This window comes from Platichthys flesus, chromosome 2, assembly GCF_949316205.1.
Source record: "Platichthys flesus chromosome 2, fPlaFle2.1, whole genome shotgun sequence".
NCBI classification, from domain to species: Eukaryota; Metazoa; Chordata; class Actinopteri; order Pleuronectiformes; family Pleuronectidae; genus Platichthys; species Platichthys flesus.
Genome location: NC_084946.1, coordinates 7,939,278 through 7,958,520, shown reverse-complemented (window position 1 = coordinate 7,958,520; position 19,243 = coordinate 7,939,278). Strand labels below are relative to the sequence as shown.

The following is a 19,243-nucleotide window of genomic DNA, read 5'->3' as shown; positions in this document are numbered from 1 at the left end:
CTGTTCATTTTAAAAATGGTTCCTTGTTCAAACATAGGGGCCCTTCAGGGGCCAATCAGATTTCAGCTGGGCCAGTGACCTCCTGGCCATGGCTCTGCTCTTAACTTTTATAACAGCAGAAATTTTGTTAATGGATGGATGGATAGATAAATCAATAGATTGATAGATAGATAGATAGATAGATAGATAAAGGATGGTATAATAGCATGGATTATGATGGTTCGATGATAATGATTAGTCGTATAAAGTAATTTATTATTATGTTATTAAAATATTATATTACATTACATATCATTTAGCTGATACTTTTATCCAAAGCAACTTACAATAATTGCATTCATCCATGAGGGTAGAATAGCAAGAATCATGTAAATACATTAGCTTAAAAAAAGCCAAACTATAAAGCACTACATAAGTGCAATATATAAGTGCAACTACCCCCCCACCAATCAGAGTTGATGATGGTTATTAGACATCTTCCTAACTAAGGTGTAATCGGAAGAGATGTGTCTTTAGCCTGTGGTGGAAGATGTGTAGACTTTCTGCTGTCCTGATAACATTGAGAAGCTCGTTCCACCATTTAGGAGCCAGGATAGCAGCCACCTGTTCTATTAACAACTACAGTATGAAACTGAGGTTGTCATGGCCAGGCTCTAATATTTCATGTTTATGTGCTTTAGGACAGTGGCTGGTGCTCTGCCCAGGGACCTGTGTGACAGCATAAGAAATAAAAAATAACCTACTGAATCCAAATGTATCAATACGAATGAGAGGAAAGTTAGGATGCTGCTGCTGCTGATGAATTGGTATCTCCTCCATCTTCAGTGTGTAAGATTTAGGGACATCTAGTGGTTAGGTGTCATGCTGCAACTGAATACCCCTCACCTGCCCCTCCCCTTCCAAACATGACAGAGAACCTGTGGCAGCCTTCAGAGTCGTCATAGAACTGAGAGGTGTTTAGTTTGTCCAGTTTAGACTACTGTAAATTCTAGTGTCAAAAAAAACATCTGTACAATTTAGATGAAACAAACTAGCATTATATTTAAATTCAATTTCTGCCAATAGATTCCTTTCACCTAAATCTTCCACACTGGACCTATAATTTAGATGCCCTCACAATGATTAAAGGTTATATGTGTTTAATACTCAGTATGAAGACACACAGAGACAACACTGTGGTATTTGGGGCAGACACCAGCTCTTGTAACCTATCTACGATGTTATTCTGTGGGGTTATCGGAAGACATCAGGGCCGCTGGCCGCGCATGCGCAGTGCGCCGCCTAGCAGCCCGCGCCGGTGGTGAATGCAAGGGGGAGAAATTCAACTGCGTGATCCGGAGGAGACAGGCAGAGGCGGCAGGACCTGCTCTTCAACGGGATTAAATGACACCATTTTGCAGCCAGCCGGACAGAGAGTGACCGGAGAACAGGTAGGAGGCACAAGGCTCCTCTCCCCTCCGCGTTTGAGAGCGAAACGAGCCTCGGGAGCCCGCCGTGGTGGATGCTTCAGCAGCGGGGATGGTGCGGAGCCGCGTGTCGGCTCCTCGAGTTCAAAACAAACATGACGAAGTCGCCGATCAAACACTTCGTGCGTTCGAGTCCTCGTCGTGTTTGTGTCGGGCCTGCCTTGGCTTGTGTTCGCCGCGTGCATCGTCGCCAATGGGCCTACTATCAGCGACTCCGTGCTTTTGTCACTTGGGGGGGAAGTTTGAAGCTTCGTGATTCTTCCACGCCGCTCGCTCGAAAGTCTCAGAGTAGGCCCAGCGCGAGGCCCCGACGAGCTGCGTGAATGACAGCCGAGCGGCCAATCAAATGCTAGCACGGCGAATGTCCCGCCCATGCCGGAGTGATCTGACCAGTCACGTTCGCCCTGGCCGACTCCGTATTCGCCGTTGCTTTCCCGCTACGCCCACTGGTTATAAAACACTGGACAATAAAGTGTCCGTAGTGCTGCTGGTGTTTAACAATAGACCCCAAGCTGCGTCCAGGGCCATCGTCTTACCAGTGTGCTTGAAAAACAGCTCATACTTATGACCAGGGGACTCTCGGCTGTGCGTATTTAATACATCAAAGGGTGTGGGTGCTGAGGTTTTCCGTTTATTATAGTAAAACGTCAACCTAATGTTGCATTAATCATTACATACTATTACACAATAAGCCATTTATTGTCACGGTGTAACAGATAATCATTATCCGGCTCCTGAATGATGCCAGCACCGTTACAACTCCGTGTGTGAGCCCTGCCTGGCTCGCTGTCTTCCGTCTCTCTTTCTCTCTCCCTCTCTGTGCAGGCCATTAAAATGCACGATTTCATTTAGCTCGCGTTTTATACCAAATGTTTTTATCTCCAGCTTCATCCACCGCGATCGGTATCAACCTGCAAAAGGTGGCTAGTCATAGGGGCGACCGACCCATTGTCTCCCATTGTGTCTAAACGTGAAATCGACTGAGCACAAAACACGTGGGCCGAGTAGTGCGAAGACATCCGGTTTGAGGGCTGCGCCGAAAGCCAGAAACTCTGCTATAGTGATGAACCGAGTCACACCGAGAGGAAAGTAAGCCATCCAGATGTATCACGGAAACCATTCCGCTTGTAATAGATGGAGCCGAAATATCGGTGTTCATATGTGACGATAACAGGGGTCGCTATCATGAGGATATTCTCAGCGTAAGACAAAAAGATCCTCATCCACAAAGCCCTTTCATCACAGCTGGAGGGCTGAACATCAGCTGCAGACTCTCTATTTGATGCGACTACACAGACAATATAAGAAGAATATGCGGCTAATCAGTCAAGACATACTGGTGCATTGCTATTTATTAGTTCCCTACTGTACAGATGGATGCTGACAGTGGGAAGGGAAAGCTATGTTAAGTTACCTTAGTCATTCTTGGACCGCCTCTCATTGTGTCATCTCGACGGGGAATCTAATGACACAGAAATCCCATTTTGCCATATTATTGATTAGTCCTCTTTTGTATTGACTGCTCAGGACCCTCATAGGAACCTGGGTGAGGTTGTTCCCAGATCACTGAACATCTGATGTCAGTTGCACATTTCACTACCATTTGAGGGGCATGGCTCACCTGTACACTATTGCACCTTGTGTAATCTGTAGCATGTGTATGATTGCTGTCGACAGCCTGGACTGCATAGTTTTCCTGCTGCCTCACAGTGGGAGCGGCTCACTTTCACCTAAATTGCTACTCAGGTGCAAAGCTGTGATTTACCACCATACTCTGGTAGATTCATTGTTAGAGATGGCCTGGGAGAGCTCACCTGCACAGTCCTTGATAGTCATGTGTGTTTTATCCATGGCTAGACACAATGTGTTTCTTAGTAGTGTGTCCAAGGTCATATAGATATAGTCTTGATTGGTTAACATGTGTGTGTGTGTGTGTGTGTGTGCAGGAAAGGAGCCTTGATGTGGGCAGTATGAGTAAGACGCCCCCTAACAGAAGAGGGATTACATTTGAGGTGGGAGCTCAGCTTGAGGCCAGAGACAGCCTCAAAAACTGGTGAGTCATGGCCTTGCTCATTTCTCTCCATCCATGTTACTGTTCACTTCCGTCACTCTCTCACTGTAAACTCCTATGCCTTCCTCTCTGGGCCCTGGGTCAAACTATTCTGTGTGTCAACAAACATGAGACGCTTAAGAATCTGAGTGGGTGTAGGAAGCCCTTTTATTACATCATTGCTTTCCTGACAGTAAACAACAGCTGGTAATGGGTGTGTGGTCTTAAGTTGACAGGAAACCAGTCTTTGACCTGGATTAATTATGAAGGACAGAAATATGAAACTGGGATTTTATGGTTATGATTGGGAAAAATTCAAATGAGACGGTCTGATGATTGTTCCACAAGCATTTTTTAATCCAAACGACATGTGACCTTTTTGTGTGTAAAGTAAAACTTTGTTCATATATCAACTGCTCCCCGCCTTTTAGTTTATAAAAAGTGATAACTCTCTCTGCAGGAACAGTTATTACCTTCCATTAACCATTACATTACTTACAAACATTTTACCTGGAGGAGCTCTATGTTAGAATGCAGATGTCAAAATCAGTTGGACTGGTCATTGAACGGACTGTAACTCTTCCAACTCTCTTGTACAAAGTGCCTGTAATGTCCGATTGGGCAGATGTATGAATAGAGCCAGTCATTGTCTGGAGAATTTACACCGAGTGAGAGAGCTATCACTGATGTTTAAATTCCACCTCATGCACTCTCTACCCAGGTGTCGCCCCTCACATCAACCAATCTGAGTATTTCTACTTGGTAAGAATACATTTGACAATTTCCTGTTGGGTGCTAAACGTCAAAGGGTAGAATTACAGTTAACACAGATCCTTGTAGTAGGACAAAAAGGTCATTATTAGTTTAAATATTGCGATTCAACATAATGATTTAATGGGTTTTTCACGTTTAGTTTTTTAACAAGAGTCTAAGCGTAAAAAATAAATCATACACACAGTGATGGCTACAGTAGAGACTATTTATATTATCAGTTATGTTTCCAAAAATTGGTGCATGTGTCGCTGTCAAACTCTCACGGGTCAGCTGCAGCGTTTTAGCTACCATTTACTTGCCGATGCTAACTGGCCATCCCCTGGGCACACTATTGGCTCCTAGCTGTAGTTACACTGGCTCGGTGTAACTAATAAAGTAGATATTAAGTCATAAGAATTATACAATCACAATACTAATTCTTTCCACCATACTTACTGCCTTCATTATTTCATTGACATGATTAAGACACTTAATCTTGTGGAAGTATCCTCCTCTGTCAGTCAGTCAAAGGCCCAATTGAACACTATTGGATGTCTTTTTTCCTGTAGGTATGCTGGAAACATAGAGAAGATTGACTACGACGATGAGAAAGTACTGATACATTACCGCCAGTGGAGCCACCGTTACGACGAATGGTTTGATTGGACCAGTCCCTACTTGAGACCCGTGGAGAGGATTCAGCTGAGGCGGCAGGGCCTGCCGGAAGATGCTCCTCTACCTGTAAGATAAAGAACAATGCTCATCCTGTTTGGACCTGTGTTAAATATGGAAACTGCCCCACCTATGGGTTACATTTGGTACCTCTAGCCTTTTTTTTTATCACACTGACGCCCGGTTCAAACCGGACGCGGAAGCGATGCCGAAGCGAGGCGTAAGCGCTAATCCCTAGAGCGCCGGCGCTTGGCGGTTCACACCGGGCGCGGTAGCGACGCCAAAGCGCCGCTGTTATCAGCCTGCAGTAAAAACAGCATTTAATATTTTTTTTCAAGCATATACTTACTTGTTGCTCCAAAAGTAACTGCAACAGTGTCCCAACATGTGTCCTTTTTAGTGTTGTCTTTATACAACATGTTCCGAGGATCATACAACTCACTGTACTTCTCCACTTCAGTTATATGTTGAAGAACTTCTCCGCTGTTTGCTCCGTTAAATGTCGGGTGCGTTAAATGTCGGGTGTCAAGGGTAAATGACGTATTCTCCACTCAAACCTATGTGGAGAATACGTAGCCCACCCCCCTCTCTCTCTCTTTTTATCTTTATGTCTGCTTGTGTGGCTGTAGTGGATGGGCAGAGGGGGACATTTAATAATGTGCAACCCTACGCTTCAGCGTCCGGTGTGTTCAGCACAACGATTTAACATGGGAGTGGATGGGAGCCAGAGGATTGGCGCTGCGCTTACGCCTCGCTTACGCGTCGCTTAAGGTCCGGTGTGAACCCGGCGTGAGGTTATACCCTGTGTAACAAAGCAGAGGATTTCTTAATCGTTATTTTTACTTTTACTTAAGTTGGAGTGCTGTTTTTTAAAAGTATTTCAGTATAGATATAATAACAATAGGGTTTGTTAGCATTGAACTGCTCCACCGCTGCTGTTATTTGAATAATTAGCCTACAGTGTGCCAGAGATTAAACATCTGTGTCCTTCCTCCAGGGCTTTCATGTGAATGACAAGGTCCTAGCCAGCTGGTCCGACTGCCGTTTCTACCCTGCTAAGGTCATTTCAGTCAATAAAGATGGTGGGTATGCATAACTTCAGGTCTCAAATGTTTATATGCATTCATTTCATTTAAAATTGTTTAATCTACTGCTCCATGATGTATCCATTTAATGATTGTAAGGTTGATTGAGTCAAGTTAATGTGGCAGATGAGAGATTTTCTCCTGGTTATTTGAGATTTGTGTTTTTTAGGAACAAGATTTTGCATCAGGAAGCTAAGTTTAAAATGTTCAACTGTCACTTTCGAAAATAAACCGTGGTAATGAGTGGCTTTCAATGTTAGCGAAATGGTTTTCTCTGTCTTTGGCAAGAGAGTCTAAAGGTAGAACTGTCATATAAGCAATTACAAAAATCTGAATGAGGGAATGTGTCCCTAAGAAGAAAAATAGCCCTTGAAGCTCATACACTAGTCTGTACGTGTGTCTATCCGACTTCCAGCTGAGGCTTACGTACAACATGGTTTACATTCATTTGTTCTGCTCTATCCCTCTCAGCATCCTACACTGTGAAATTCTATGATGGTGTCATCCAGACAGTGAAAGAAATACATGTGAAGCCATTTATTAAAGAGGTAAATACAATATGTATTCATAAATATCCATAATCAATCTATGTTGGACACTGTTTAAGTATATCGTCCTCTTTCAACCACATCATGAGCTTTTTATTTACATTTTTTCCTGTTCCTGTTCCTGAACTTCCTCTTTATCCCGCTGTCCAATAGAGAGGCAGTGCTGGTAGCGGGAAGTCTCGCTCCTCTGAGAGGAACATGGTTAGGAGGGCCCCGAACCGCAGAGACCGGAGGCCTCAGGAGAACGGAGGTCCCAAAAACAAACGAGCCAGACGAAGCACGTCCGACCAGGAGGAGGACAGCAACAGTGAGGATGAGGATCATGAAGAGGGGATGTCCAATGAGAAGAGCAAGAAAACAAACAGTGAGATTGAGGCTGCTCCCACCATCAAACAGGAAGAGGACTTATCAGAGCAAGGAAATCAGTCCATGGATGCAGAAAAAGCAACAGGACTCCCAAATGGAGTGAAAGTGAAGGAGGAGGAAGACGACAAACCAAATGTTGACCAGTGTCGTGTAAATGGAGATCTGAAGGAGGAACCGCAAGAGACAGAATGGAAAGGAACAAAGCCATACACAGAGTCACCCAAGCCATACACTGAGTTACCCACTCAGACGTCAGCAAAGACAGAGGAGGGGTCTGTCCCTATGACAACCACAGAATCGAATGGAGACGAGGAGAAGAAACCAAACATCCAATCAGAAAGCTCTCAGCCTGTAGTGGATGTGCCCCCTCCCCAGCCTGTGAAACGTAGGTGTTAATGAAGAAAATTCACTGTGAAAATGAGAAACTCAGAGCCATTTGCATCCCATAGTGTCTGGGTATATGTTCATGTTCATAAATAGTGTTTCTTGTTTTTGATAGCGGTGAGGAAGCAAGGTTTCCACAACCCCAACAGATTTAGCAGAGAACCACGTGAGTACCTCCCAACATTTAATAAACAAATTCAGTCGTCACACATGTTTTGATATGCATCGTTGACATGCTTTGTTTTATTTGTCTTAGTGTACAGAGTTATCAAAAACCAGCCTCCTCCCGTCCTGTCAATCAACCTCGACCACAACCCATTTAAGTGCAGTGCTCCGGGCTGCACAAAGTCATTCCGTAAAGCTAAGCTGCTGCACTACCATATGAAATATTACCATGGCGAGGAGCAGCCTCTGGAGGAGGAGCGCAGCCCCACCAGGAGCGTCCAGACCAGGGCCTCAGAGAAACCGACTCCAGCTACCGGTATGGACACTCCGAAGAGAAGGCGCACCATCTCTGCCTCTATGCGTGAGTTCCTCTCCAGTTACACTGCTGTTAGATAGACCTACAGCCGGTCAGAGTGATGAAACATGTGACTTAGATATCAACAAACGCAGTAGATCAGGTTGACTGTCCTTCCCTTCCAGAGAATATACCATCCAGTATGTTTATTAATGTTATATACTGCAGATTCTGCAGGATTTTGCATGGCAGCCATCTTGATTGAAACACAAGGAGGATTTATGAGCCATATTGAGATCTGTTGTTTAAAAAAAATATATATAAATTCGGTGATAAATGTGATTTTTATAACCAGCATTAATGTATTTCATCATGGAATGAAATTCACAAAATGTAGTTCCCAGCTGAAAAAATACATCTTAATGTCATGGAAAATTCCACTGATCAGTGTTCGGTACTTCTTAAATAAAAGTAGCGTTTGAGCTGCGTCAGTCATTGTCAGATCAGTCCCATTATAGACTCATGTAAATGGTTGTGATTGTTCCGACCTGTTTCAGGTCAGGTGGAGATCTCTGAATGGAAGGTGGACAGGCTAGTCTGCAAGAGGACATAAAAATGTACTTGGTTTTTTGGTTCCCGGTCTACCTTTTTGCAGCTATAAAATCAGAGAGGATGAATTGTGACATGATGTAATTTGTAATCATAAAACTCTTAAACAAGGCCAAATATACCTCCATTCTTGAGTAAATATTTTTGATTTTATTTTCTTCTTCCTTCTCAGACTCTGTTGGCGGGGCTGTGCTTCCCCGTGGCGAGGTGAAGACCGCAGGCAGACGCACTTCAGCTCCTCCAGCAGTCAACACCCAGGGCCATCAGCTCAGGGCACTGCTGAGGGAGAAAAGCAAGGAGAACCAGCTGGACAGGAACGGATGCCAGCAGCAGGACAAGGATTTGGAGAGGAGTGGCTTTGACATTGGTCAGTATGAAAATGACTGCATTGTGTGTCCCATAGAGTCCTGCCCTCTCACTGTTGTCTGCCAGTACTTTTGCATGTAGAATAGAAACCTGTAGCGTGAGCTGTTTTCACACAGGGCTTAACTTGTTTCCACTTAATGATCCCTAGGGTCCGTAAAAGACAAACTGAAAGAGAAGCCGAAACAGAAGGACTTCCTCCGCATTAAATTAAAGAAGAAAAAGAAGAAAAAGAAGGCAAAGTCTGGTAAGAAGGGGTCCCTGGCATCAGGCGTCCTCACATCTCTGCTGCTCTGCATGTGCACTCACTGTGACATTGTGGAAATGGCTAGCCTGCATCGCATGAATTGCTCTATTCACTCCTCTTGGTGTGGTGGCTGAGCCTCTGTGTGTGGGAGACGTTTTACATCTGTCGCTGGCCTCTGACACTCTATTGTGCCAAATAAAAAGCTCCATCTCATTTCTTTTACCTCTGTTAGTCAAACTGGTGATGTGAAGTCAGAACATATCGTTGCACTGATCAGGACTAATCCAAACAAACAGTATTTCCTCATATTTCTAGATGACATTCACACCAGTGCATTTAGCATAGTCTCACACGTGTAGGCTAATCTTAACACTGATTGGTCCTTTCCCATAGCTCACAGGCCTGAAAGGCAGGCCACATAGCTTTTTTATCAAATTGAGTATCCCTGATTGTTATTTAGTCTTATCGTTTGTCCATAATGTTTTGTTGTGTCACATTTTGTCACCTCCTGATGGCCGTTTGTGTAGCATTTTCAAAGTTGACTTTTTTGTTCTACATCTGCTTCCCCCCCTTCCCTGTATTAACAGACTACACAGGTAGTGAGGAGAATATTGACATCTCAGTATTGGGTCTTCAGTCCAAATTGCATTTGCCACTCAAAACCCCCCCCCCACACAATCACAAGCCTGAGGCCTACCCCGGCAGGCCTGGATACAGCTACACAGAGCAGATACATGTGGATGGTGGGTATCTTGATGACTCAGTGTGCGTGTGTGTGTGTGTGACTGTACATGTACATGGCCTCTTTCCCCCTCCATTCTATTTCCTTTGGATTCAATCCATCAGGCGGATGTTTCAGTACAAATTGTAACACATCTGTGTCCAAATATTGTTGCTAATTACATGCAGAACCAGAACCTCCACCAAGGCTAACACCCTATCTCACCATGTTAAAGAAAATAAAAAAAGATACTTCCTGGATCCGCCCATATGTGCTGGATTAGCTCCAAAATTGATGAGGAGCTTTGTGGAGTCATTCCTCGACCGTGCACAACATGTTATGGAAATTAACTCTTTCTTTTTCTAGTATTCAGACAGTCAGACAACCAAACAATTAGCAATGGTGGAGGTAATGATTGGTGGAGGTAATGATACTAGCAGCGGACACAGCTGTGTCGCTTGGTTGATTGAATCCTGAGCTGTTCTTTGCTGCTATGGCTTGCTTCATCATGGAAACAACAAACATCCATTAAAACCCATAGTGCAACATCTTTTTCAGAGTTAAAGAATGTTAATTTAGCTACAATTTAATTAAAACTTTACGTGAAGCAAAATCCTGAAAAGTTGGGTAATTGCCATGAAAAACCAAAAGGTCTGTTTGTCCCTTACACCATAGATGAGGATAGTATCAGTGACTGGTCCACGGACAGCTGTGGGTGGAGTGACGATGACTTTGGGTTGGATCTGGATGTCACCACACCTCCCCTGAGTGTGGACTCTGGTGCCGTGGACACCAGTGACCAGGAGATAGTGCGATGTATCTGTGAGGTGGAAGAAGAGAATGACTTCATGATCCAGGTAAGCTTGTTGATTGCTTCTTGTCAGTGTATGTATTTTGTCCAAAAAATTGTTTTGATGAATGTGAAACTTTTATATCTTATTCTTCCCTCAGTGTGAAGATTGTTTGTGTTGGCAGCATGGCACCTGCATGGGACTGCTGGAAGAAAATGTTCCAGACAGATACACCTGCTACATCTGCAGAGACCCACCAGGTAAACAACAAACAGCCATTTTGATCCAAGATCTGTCACTACTCGTGTTTGGTTTATTTATTTGATGACTGTTTCCCAGTGAGCAGTGATTATTCTTATTAAAAACTCATTATATTTAACTTATTATTATTTATTTAATTCATAGACTAGTTTCTTCTTTGCCATAGAATCTTGCCTTGATTTTCTGTTGCCATGCATCAAAAGGTTGTCTAGTTTCCTGCTGAGAGAACAATGTCTCCCTCAGGTTACACTAAACTAATTTGTGGTAAACGGAGACCTTTCTTCTGTAAAACAACAGAATGTTTGTGCTTCAGATTAACATTTATTGTTGGGAAGCTAAAAATAGCGAGCTGTAGTTTAGCTCCATGGCCTCAATATCTAAATGTTACAGGCTTTCAGGGGCCGTTCAGGTGTGTCCATGGTAAACACATTAATCAAGAGCTGCATAATTGCACAACAGCTGTATTAGCTAAATGGGGAAAGAAAAACAGATTTAAGCGTCAGAGTGTAGTGACACTTTTTCAAGGTGGACGAATACACAGGTATTAATTTTTAGATCAAGTGTAGAACTATGCCTCTATACCTGAGAACTGAAGAATTGTACTGCCAGGGCCGGAAATATTTGGACAGCTACACACTTTTTGTTGTTTAGGTTCTGAGCTTCAGCAGATCAAATTTGAAATAAAATAATGGATCCTTCATAAAAGTGCCAAGTCTCAGCTGTAATTTGAGTAGCCAAGTATTTTTGAACCCCTTAAATCTTGGCACTGTGTTTGAAGGTATTGATATAAACCTACTTAAAGTTTAGACTTGAATGAAGCGTTGCATTGCTAATTTTTTTTTCTTTAAAAAAAAAATTGAATTTGCTGAAGCCTGTAGAACAATGAGGGGTTAACAGCTTCTGGTCTTGAAGGTTTGGACGTTTGACTCACTGTACACCAAGCAAAAGCTGCCGTGCAGTGTGGTGTACGTGTATGCACGTAGTGTTTTTACATATGGAGTCTCCGTGTCAGCAATCTATAATTCCACTAAGCCAATAAGTGTTGCTCACTAACTTAGCAGCTGTAACAGTAAGACAACAGCTTCATTCTTAAAGAGACACTTGATAACCCAACAGTGGCTTTACTTATCGTCAAACTAGTAGAAAGATTGTTTTTATCTTTGATTTAATGCAATTTTCTTTATCCCTATCAGGTCAAAGACAGAGTCTGCGCTACTGGTATGATCGTGAGTGGTTGAGCAATGGTCACATGTATGGCCTCTCCTTCCTGGAAGAGAACTACTCTCACCAAAACGCCAAGAAGATCACCACCACCCACCAGCTGCTGGGAGACGTACACCACGTGGTCGAGATCCTCAATGGACTGCAGCTCAAGATGAACGTCTTACAGTGAGTACAGAGGAACTGCATGAACAGTCTTGAGGGTGTTTTTCTGTTACCTACAGATTGTAAATTGAAAGAAGATTGTGGCAGAAATTATTTTTGTCCTGGGTAATGTCATTTGACCCATCTCAGCTTTGTTGAACGTAACACTGTGGTCTAATCTTTTTTTATTTTTTTCACCTAAGGAGCAACACACACCCTGACCTGCAGCTATGGCGGCAGCCATGGAAACATCTGGAGAGGTCACTGACTGGCTTTGACTCATGTCGGGGCAGTGACGCAGCTCCGTCTCCCGCGACTCCAGATGAGGACATGAGCAGAGGAGAAATTTTAATGTCAAACGCTTTGGAGAAACTGAGCCGTGCTGCTACAGCTGCCACCTCCACGTCATCCTATTCCTCCCCCTTCCCATCCTTCCAAGACTCGTACATTACCAGTGAACACTGCTATCAGAAACCGCGGGCGTACTACCCTGCAGTGGAGCAGAGGCTGGTGGTGGAGACCCGACAGGGCTCAGAGCTGGAGGACAGCATGAGAAGCACTGAGGAGCTCCTGGAGCGGGAGCAGCGCTACGGGAGCCTGCTGGAGACAGACAAGCCCAAATCAACAGCAAACATTAACAAGGTTGGGGTTTGTTCCACAGCAGACAAGGATGTTTACATTGCAGCTAGAATTGTCACTTTAGAGCAGTGAACTAACCAATAACACCCACACCTCCTAAAAATATCAAAAATAATAAACACACAAAATGTTGCATGACATTAATCAGCAGATCACTGCAAATTATAAATAGAGGAGAAATGATTTCTCATAAAATCAGTTGGTCAGAGAGTGTCCATGACCATAGGAGAGGTTGCTATGGAGAAGATGTCAGCCAGAGGCAGGAATCAAAGATTTGCAGGATGTCTTGTTGCAGCCACTAACATTATACTGCACTAGTAACATAATTGTTTTTGAAATAATTAACATTCTCTATGTGATGTAATTAAAGCTTCTGAATATAGATAACATGTTTTATAAAGTTTAACCGGATCACTGTTGTCTCAATGTTCCTTGGGACAGGTCAGTGTCTTCAGTGTATGAATGATTTTGCAAAGCTTTCATATTATCAGGTCTGAGCTCTGGTTTTTATGAAGATCTTGTCTGATGATCTCACTCGAACGTTTTCAGGCTTTGTTGGGTAGCTCATGGTCCCAGGCTGAGATGAACGAGGAGGATGGGAGAGATACTGAAGAATCTGCAGACAACAGCAGACATCATCAACAGTGGCAGATCAATCTGCTGGATCACATAGATGCAGTTCAGGATGAAGTCTCACACAGGATGGACTTCATTGAACGGGAACTGGATGGTAAGACTGGCAGTTGATAGTTTTAGTTTATGTGTCTTGAATAGGTTGGGGAATCTCATTAAATTAGAGTTAAATAGGTGAAGATGACTCCTGCTTATATCTTTACATTGCATCACATATTTAACGGAGGCTTTTATCCTAAGCAACTTCGAATAAGTGCATCCAACCATCTATGTGTACATTAGCATTACTCAGTGATGAATTGAATGTAAACACATTTGCTTTTGAGGAGCTGTGACATTATGCAACAGCACAGAGGTCTTTGCCATGTGTAACAAGCTGGGAGGATTGCATCATACCTGTGTTAGCTTAATTCGGCATTTCAAAACACAGGTGTATGTACACCTGAGAATTGTGTGTACCGTCTTTGTGTGTTCAGAGAACCACATCATTTGTAACCATGTGTTCATCCCTGGTTCTTTTTCTGCTCCTCAGTACTGGAGAGTTGGCTGGACTACACTGGAGAGCTGGAGCCTCCAGAACCTCTGGCCCGTCTGCCTCAGCTCAAACACCGCATGAAACGGCTGCTGACACAGCTGGACAAGGTGCAGCAGATCGCCCTGGTCAGCTCCACATGAGGGCGCCAGAGAACAGCAGAAGCCTGGGTCACCACTCAGCACGCAGAAACAATACAGCGGAGGAGATGCGTGTCGCTCTCTCTCTCTCTCTCTCTCTCTCTCTCTCTCTCTCTCTCTTTGGCTGCAAAGAGAGATAAAGATATTAATGCAAGTTACAAGGCGCATACAGTTGTTCGCCACAGTCTCTGACCTGATTTCTGCTGCTGTTCCTCCCTGTCTCTAAGTCTGTGGTGGAATCTGATGCTGCAGCGTGCCAGTGTCTCATATGACTATTCATATGAGCATGCGTGGAAAGTTGGCATCGTAAATCAGGATCTAACACAAAAAGTAACCTCGTAAATGCAGGAGAGAATCCTTAGGACCACATTACACTTCTATGGTTCCCATGCAACTTTAAACCTTCTGAATGCCTTTTGTCTGAGCTACTGCTTAAAGTTGCCCTGTCTCTCAGTGCACAGTGCTTTACATGCAGAAGCTTTATATTCGAGATTGCAATCGAGTTCCTGAATGAACCTACATGGCCTCTTTGCAATAGGTTTTTCCAATGGTCACTGTCTTTTGCATTTACCTTATCCCAAAGTTCAGTTTTGGTCACCTGACATGTCACGATACATAAAACATTTTCCTCTAAGTGTGGACACGTAGTAACTTGAAGACATCCTGTATGTAATGACCCTGCATAAGCAGATTCTACAAATAATTTGTTCTGATTTTGACCTCGTTGTTTTACACTGCACTGTGAAGTTATTTTTGTCTGGAATCAAAAAGCATCTTATTTTCAGCTTTAGAGACGCTAACGAGTGTGATTTCTGTTTTGTCTTAAACTGTAATTCTTCTTTCCTAACAGTTCTCATTATCAGTGAGTCCCCAGTTTTATCAGTTAGGTCTTTGTCAGTGAACCTGACTTCGGTTCACTCTTTGCATTGTTGTTGCTGTGGCACTTGACTGATGATTCACTGAAAAGTGTAATGTAGGCTTGTCTCTTCTTATCCTCGCATCTTGTGCTTTGTCAAATGACAAATACTACTTAAAGGACATGTAAAATTATTTTTCTGTTCTGTTTCATCTGTTTTATTTTCGGTATTTCGGCTGTTTGTAAATATGTTATTCAAAAATGTGCTCTTCTTTATTGAAAACATTCTCCAAATACAGATATTGTATGCTACTGTACTGTAAGTGTCTGGCGTAGGAGCAGGGAAAATGTCCAAAACAATGCAAACAGATTTGCTGGTACATAAATAAACTTATCATTGTTATTAATCACTATGGAGATGTTTTTGTGTATTTTCTCACGGTCTGACATGAAGGCTGGACAAGAGCGCTCCTTCTCATCCTGTTTATCCAGCTGGTTGTGACATTGCAAGTGAAGTTAGAGGTCGCATCATTCAGAGTTTCATGTAACATCTTTTCTTAGCATCTGATTTGAGCTGTTACACAATCAGATTGAAACTAGAGGCCGCAGTATAGAGGTTACAGCTGTGAGGTTTTGACTGTGTGATTACAGAACGAGAGGAAATCGAGCTGAATGATTTCCTGCCGAGGTGCCACTGAGCAAGACATTAAACCTTCTGCACAGTGGAGATGCTCACTAGCCAAAAACAAACCAGTGTTTGCACAGGAGATGTGCACGAATGAGAGGGACATTTTGTGGGGGGGGGGAGTGTATGCATGTAATATATTTTTATCACATAGCCGATTTGTGCAGTTACATAATCAGATTGAAAACCAACTTGATGGGAATTCTAATCGCTTAATCTCCAAAATTTGAGCCAGCATCAAGTGATGACAGGGCAGGGAGAGGGACATCTTATTGGCCAAGAAGAACTAGCACAGAGGGAAGCCACCATGTTCGTCCCCTGAGCTGGAGGAGCTCAAATATGCCATTATCAAAGATGGTATTAGTTCAAAATGAAAGACATAAGCACCCTTGATATTTAAAAATATTTAAAGGGATACTACACTACTCTACTATGCCAATAGAGGAGTGGGTGAAGTGTTTGAGTCCACAAACAGTTTCTGGGGTAAGCAGTGTTGCAGCCGACTCCATTCCAATTAAAGTAAATTGTAACCGATTTTTCAAATGTAAAAAAAACATCATGTTTTTAGCCTAAATATCCGAGCAGGATATCAGAGGACATTTATGCTAAAAAGGTGGTGTAAGTGACCTTGTATCCAGTCCAGTATGAATGTAGGGGCTAACAGACACGGATGACACCACAAGATCAGTATGGAAACATTTAATGTTAATTTTTTTATGTTTGAAGAAGTGGTCGCAGCATACTTTAATAATAGTGGATTTGGCTGAAACGCTATTCACCACTGACACTCCAAAGTGTTTTGCGTACTCAAACATTTCAACCCCCTTGCGTTGGGATAGTGGTGAGTAGATAATGAGTGCATTTTCATTTTTGCATGAAGTATCACTTTAAATGCAAGGATCTTTCCTCTCATTAAAAGTGGGTGTGGACTCTTAAACGTGTGTCTTTTATTTCAGCCTAAGTGTGATGCACCTCTGCCTCACAGGTGAAATAAAGTTGAATTTGTTCTTGTTCAGAACACTTCCGGTAGTTTAGTCCATGTTAAAGGTTCAGTGTGTAGAATTTAGTGCCATCTAGTGGTGAAGTTGCATGGTGCAGCTGAATATCCCTCACCTCACCTGTGAGAGAACCTGTGTAAAAAAAATGGCGGCCTCTGTAGAAGACCCGCTCTCGATGTTAATATAAAGTATTTAAATATAAAGGGCCCATTGTAAGGGCCGAAAACCACCTTTTTAAATTCCGATGATAACATACAAAACACTCACTGATTATTTTATTTAAAATGTCTGCCAATAGATCCCTTTCACCTCAACCCCACACATTGGACCTTCAACCCGCTATCTTTGGGTGTCGATTATTTGGGATCAGAGTGAGACCTCTGTCCGCTCCTCCTCCTCCGCCTCCCCGTGCCGTGGAGCGCCTCCTCCTATTGGCTCCTCCGCGGTGTCTGCTGCGCAGCGTGTAGTTCCGCGCCGCGTCACAGCGAAGAGAGACGGGAGGAAGCGACGGACAGACAGCGACCGTGTGAACCGTGCGCCGAGACAACAACGTTCAGCCGTAAACCAAGCGACCGAGCCGGAGCCAGCGGAGACACCTTTGGGTTGTTTTTTTTACCGACGAGGTGAGTCTTAGCCCCGCGTCCTCACCTAACGTGTCACCGCTCCTCACTTACAGATGCGCCCGATGCCACAGGAGATTATCTCCGCCCGCTGTCTTCCCTCGAAGCTGTGCCCGCGTTGCTCTCTCTCTCTCTCTCTCTCTCTCTCTCTCTCTCTCTCTCTCTCTCTCTATCTCTCTACACCGCGCGGCTTGGTCCAGCAGCGTAAAACTAAAATGGAGTATTTAGTTGTTGATTCGCGGAAAATCCGAACCGGTTTGAAAGCAGCGCGAGAGCCTGTAGCTCGGTGAGCGCGAGCAGGGTCCAGTTAGACAACTGCAGTTGGATGAATGGAGCTCAGTGATGCGACATAACCTCCGTTTCCTCACGGTCCGTCCCTGCCGGTGTTCCCGTCCTACCTCTTATATGAACCGCCTGCTTTATAATAACACAATTCTGCTGGTATTCGTTATCCAACGAAGCGATGAGCTACATGGTACATTTCCGTTCTAAAACAAGTGGAGAAACGATAGCCGGATAGCTTGGTAGCGACATGGATTTAATACGTTAACGCAATACAAGTGTTAAAATCCCCTCAAGAGAAGAGGTTATGCTTAAACACTACACTAGTATGCTACAGCCTAAAAACGAGGAGTTAAAATTATAAACTATCTGTTCAATTCAATAATACACTAGTTGTACCTTTCGGTTTATAGGAACAATTCTAACACGATCACATGTTGGGATCACAATTCCTCTGGATGTCTCTGGCAGGACACCGTCATCCAAAAAGGCCCAAGTCCATGTGGTAGACATGCGTCTTTCCACCTTATCAATCTCATCTCAGTGTGGCTGGTGATATTATTTTCTTTATTCTGTACAATTCCTCTTGTCGAAAACACTGTCCCTGTCTGGACCCATCATTATCAATCTGAGCGGTGTCAGTGGTGTGGCTGCCGGGCCACTCACACACCACATGAGTGATGACAATGTCACTGGTGGCCATGCGAAGGTCACACAGGTGGGCAGTGTAAGAGAGAGGCCATCAGGTGTTTCCCCTGACTCAAAACAACCACCGCCCCCCTGTGATGTGTTTTAAAAGGACACTGTGCTTTACAGTTTCACAGTAAATCAGTCACGATTAATGGGGGGGGGAGGAGATATAAGTTAGAGATTGAATGATGCCATAAATTACCCGAAGGTCATTGCAACCTTTGTAATAAGAGCCACAAACACACTGTGTGTTTAGTAAAGCTTTAATTCTGAATTCTAATTGTTAACATTGTAGTATGTTATACTTTCATCTTGGTGTTGGTTGTAAATTCAGGTGGCCTCCCACAATGCCCTCAGAGATCTTGCCTTATCAGTTCCTCTTGACTTGAGCTTACACAATAAGCAACTACCAGGCATTTGTTGTCACTCACAACAATGTCGACAAAGACTGGTGTTCAGTGTAGAAGAGTCAACAGATAACAACCTATGGACAGATGGCTGCTCCTCAGAAGACCACTAAACCAGTCTTGTTTTTTGAAAGCAAGAGAAAGAGTAGATGGGGGTGGGGGGTTCAGTTGGAGGTTTATTCCCATATCGTTGGAAGCGATCCGCTCCTGGTTGATAATTACAGTGAAAACCTACTGTTTAACTAATGGGAGTGTCTAAGGTTGTTTATTGCGTTTTTACATTGTGCTTGAGATTTTGAAAGCAGCAGGAAATGTTTTCATCTAGTCTCTGTAGGCCCTGACAATGAGCACTCAGTGAAATTTTGAATAATTTAAACCTTGTGTATGAGCTTTATTATAGCCCTTTGTTTAAAGGTTCACTGTGTAGGATATAGAAGTGTTTAGTGGCGAAGTTGCATATAGCAACCACCATCGTCTCCCTGTCCCCTTCCAAACGTGTACAGTAACCCACACGTAAGGCCGTCCCTGGAGCCAGTCTTTGGTGTTTCCCCTCTGGGCTGCTGGGGAACATGGTGGACTCTGTGGAAGTAGTAGATACAAAAAGCTTTTTCTAAGATAAA

At 43.5% G+C, this 19,243-nt stretch overlaps 2 protein-coding genes across 4 annotated transcripts in view; both read left to right on the top strand.

Annotated features, from left to right (window-relative positions):
- The first annotated feature begins 1,276 nt into the window (after positions 1–1,276).
- Positions 1,277–15,354, top strand: phf20a (PHD finger protein 20, a). Of its 2 annotated transcripts, XM_062396098.1 has the most exons (17): positions 1,277–1,430; positions 3,413–3,519; positions 4,839–5,010; positions 5,939–6,023; positions 6,498–6,574; positions 6,728–7,325; positions 7,440–7,490; positions 7,581–7,850; positions 8,566–8,760; positions 8,908–9,003; positions 9,591–9,746; positions 10,400–10,581; positions 10,676–10,775; positions 11,970–12,165; positions 12,345–12,783; positions 13,330–13,510; positions 13,946–15,354. In XM_062396098.1, exons 1-17 carry the CDS (start codon positions 1,305–1,307, stop codon positions 14,086–14,088), a joined length of 3,174 nt encoding a protein of 1,057 aa, XP_062252082.1. In that variant the 5' UTR covers positions 1,277–1,304; the 3' UTR covers positions 14,089–15,354. The 2 variants fall into 2 exon arrangements, with proteins under 2 accessions (XP_062252082.1, XP_062252093.1); XM_062396109.1 differs by lacking the exon at positions 9,591–9,746.
- Positions 15,355–17,085: 1,731 nt separating this feature from the next.
- Positions 17,086–19,243, top strand: part of ndrg3a (ndrg family member 3a) — a 29,915-nt gene continuing 27,757 nt past the window's right edge. The window contains exon 1 of one of the 2 annotated variants that reach the window (XM_062396068.1): positions 17,086–17,247. The gene's annotated coding sequence lies outside the window, so the exon portion shown is untranslated. The remainder of the gene's footprint in view (positions 17,248–19,243) is intronic. The other variant, XM_062396076.1, reaches the window with a different exon arrangement.

Bases quoted from the DNA above. Each gene is read 5' to 3' on its own strand.
- phf20a (XM_062396098.1), top strand. From the start codon at position 1,305: ATGCAAGGGGGAGAAATTCAACTGCGTGATCCGGAGGAGACAGGCAGA. The intron at 8,761-8,907 runs GTCAGTATGAAA...AATGATCCCTAG, and splicing joins GAGGAGTGGCTTTGACATTG to GGTCCGTAAAAGACAAACTG. The intron at 10,776-11,969 runs GTAAACAACAAA...TATCCCTATCAG, and splicing joins CATCTGCAGAGACCCACCAG to GTCAAAGACAGAGTCTGCGC.